This window comes from Empidonax traillii, unplaced genomic scaffold (genome assembly GCF_003031625.1).
Source record: "Empidonax traillii isolate 1590-97213 ecotype Southwest subspecies unplaced genomic scaffold, ASM303162v1 scaffold3950:size10498, whole genome shotgun sequence".
NCBI classification, from domain to species: Eukaryota; Metazoa; Chordata; class Aves; order Passeriformes; family Tyrannidae; genus Empidonax; species Empidonax traillii.
In genome coordinates this window covers 1-2,249 of record NW_020959143.1, presented here as the reverse complement: position 1 = coordinate 2,249, position 2,249 = coordinate 1, and the positions used below count along the sequence as shown (strand labels likewise).

The window sequence follows — 2,249 nt, the reverse complement described above, 5'->3', positions numbered from 1 at the left end:
CCCTTCTGAACAGCCTCCACTCCTGGGGTCTCCATCCCTGTCCCCCTTCCCATTCCTGGTGTTCCCATCCGAGTCCTGATGTCCCCATTCCCAGTTCCTGGTGTCTCCAACCTGCTCCCAGTGTCCCCATCCCTGTCCCCAGTGTCACCATACCCATCTCCCCTGTTCCCATTCCTGTCCCCATTCCCATTCCTGAGGTTCCCATCCCTGTCCCCATTCCCATTCCTGGTTCCCAGAGAGGAACTGCCGGATGCCAGAGGAGGGAACCAGGATTTATTGCCCAAAGCAGGAGATTTTCACACCACAATAAAGCATCAGTAATAATTGTGCTCCTGGGTTTCACACATGGAAAAGCAGGAAGTTGATCCATCGGGAAGAGCCGCAGGGGGTCCGGGCTGGGAGGGAGCAGCGGGATGAGCTCTGCCAGCAGCTCCTGCCTTTCCGCAGGAACAGGGAAGGGGCGGATCCAGGTCTGGGATCGCTCAGGCCGTGATTTCTGTCGGGATGAGAGTGGGGAAAGGAGTCTCCATGTCCCTGTGCCCATCCCAGGGGATGGATCCAGCTGGGGAGCCCATGGAGAGCAGCAACTGCTCCGGATTCCCTCCTGATCCTGCTCCGTCCATCCCATCCCAATCCCACTCCAGAATCCAGCCCTGATCCCAGCCCACAATTCCACCTGATCCCACTCTGCAATCCTGCCCTGAGCTGCAATCCTGTTCCAATCCCACTCCATCCATTATGCCCCAAATCCCCTCTGGAATCCCGGGATCCATCCTGGCATCCCTGCAGGGAGGATCTGGATCCACCCACGCTGCTGGTACTCACTGGTGGGCGCGGGGTCGTATCCATTGCCCTCCCTCTTCCCTATGGAAAGAAAGCAGGATCAGCACCCGTGGCACAGGATCAGCAGGATCAGCACCCATGGCACAGGATCCCCGGAATGCTGCCGGGCGGATCCAGGCCCCTTCCCGATCCCCATCCCGTGAGTTACCGGCTCGGAGCTTCCAGACACCGACTGCGATGAGGCCGATGATGACGATGATGGCACCGATGACGGACACAGCGACCAACACCGGGGTGGAATTCCAGACGGATTCCGGCTCTGGGAAGGGCGGGAGGGTGAGCAGGGGGAGGGTTACCCCCATCCCGCTGCCTCACACTCCCAAATTCCTTGTTCCCACATGCCCAGTTGCCACATTGCCCGTTCCCAGGCTCACCCCAGGCGAAGATCCCGGGCTCCGGCATTCCGGCGTGCTCCACCCGGCACCGGTACTGCTCCCGCTCCCCCGGCAGCGCCTCGATCCTGGCCCAGCTGTGGAAGGTGCCATCGCTGTTGGGAACGATCCCGCCCCACTCCGTCTCCTGATCCCGGATTTCATCCCCCTTCATCCAGTTGATCCCGATGATCCCGGGGTAGAATCCGTACGCGTGGCAGGACAACGTCAGGATCCCGTGTTCCTCGTACCCGGACACGTGGACATCAGGGGGATCTGGAGTGGGATAAGGGTGAGATCCATTCATGGAATTCCCATGGGAATGGGACCACAGTGAGATCAATCCACAGAATTCCCATTGGAATGAAACAACAGTGGGATCCATCCATGGAATTCCCATGGGAATGGGATTGGGATAAGATCCATCCACAGAATTCCCACTGGAATAGGACAACAGTGGGATCCATCCATGGAATTCCCACGGGAGTTGGATGACTCAGATTCATCCATGAAATTCCCACAGGAATGCCCATGTTCCTCAGTTCCACTCTCCCAAATCCTACATTCCCAAATCCCACATTCCCATGGCAATTCTGTCTCCCTCACCTTTGCGCTCCAGCACCTCCCGCCCGTATCTGACATATTTCTGGAGCCATTCTGGACAGATGTTCTCCAGGTAATTGGTCAAATGGTCCACCACAATCCCATCATGTTCCCATTTCCTCTTGGTGATCTGGGCAGCTCCATCGGCTGCCACGAAGCTCCTGGATCCCAGCTCGAAGGAGATGAAATCCCGCCCGTCGAAGCCGTACCGATTGGATCCACGGACGCTCCCGTCGGACAGGAGGTCACAGCCATAAAGCCGCTGCGTTGTGTGGAGACCTGGGGGGTGGGATCAGACCCAGAGAGACCCCTGGAATTGTGTCCAGGCCCCACAGAGGTCCATTCCAGCCCTATGGAGTCCCAGAGTCCAATGGAGACCCACAGATTCTATCCCAGCCCCTTGGAGTGCCCTGGATCCACATCCTGGCCCCA

General features: G+C 58.3%; 1 protein-coding gene across 1 annotated transcript; it reads right to left on the bottom strand.

Moving 5' to 3' along the window:
• Window positions 1–245: 245 nt before the first annotated feature.
• On the bottom strand, window positions 246–2,106 carry LOC114072777 (class I histocompatibility antigen, F10 alpha chain-like; the record flags this gene model as incomplete). The annotated part of the gene is made up of 5 exons (XM_027910625.1): window positions 246–500; window positions 827–864; window positions 992–1,102; window positions 1,218–1,490; window positions 1,821–2,106. Coding segments are annotated over 5 exons (726 nt in total), but the record flags the coding sequence as incomplete, so codon positions are not given.
• Window positions 2,107–2,249: the final 143 nt, after the last annotated feature.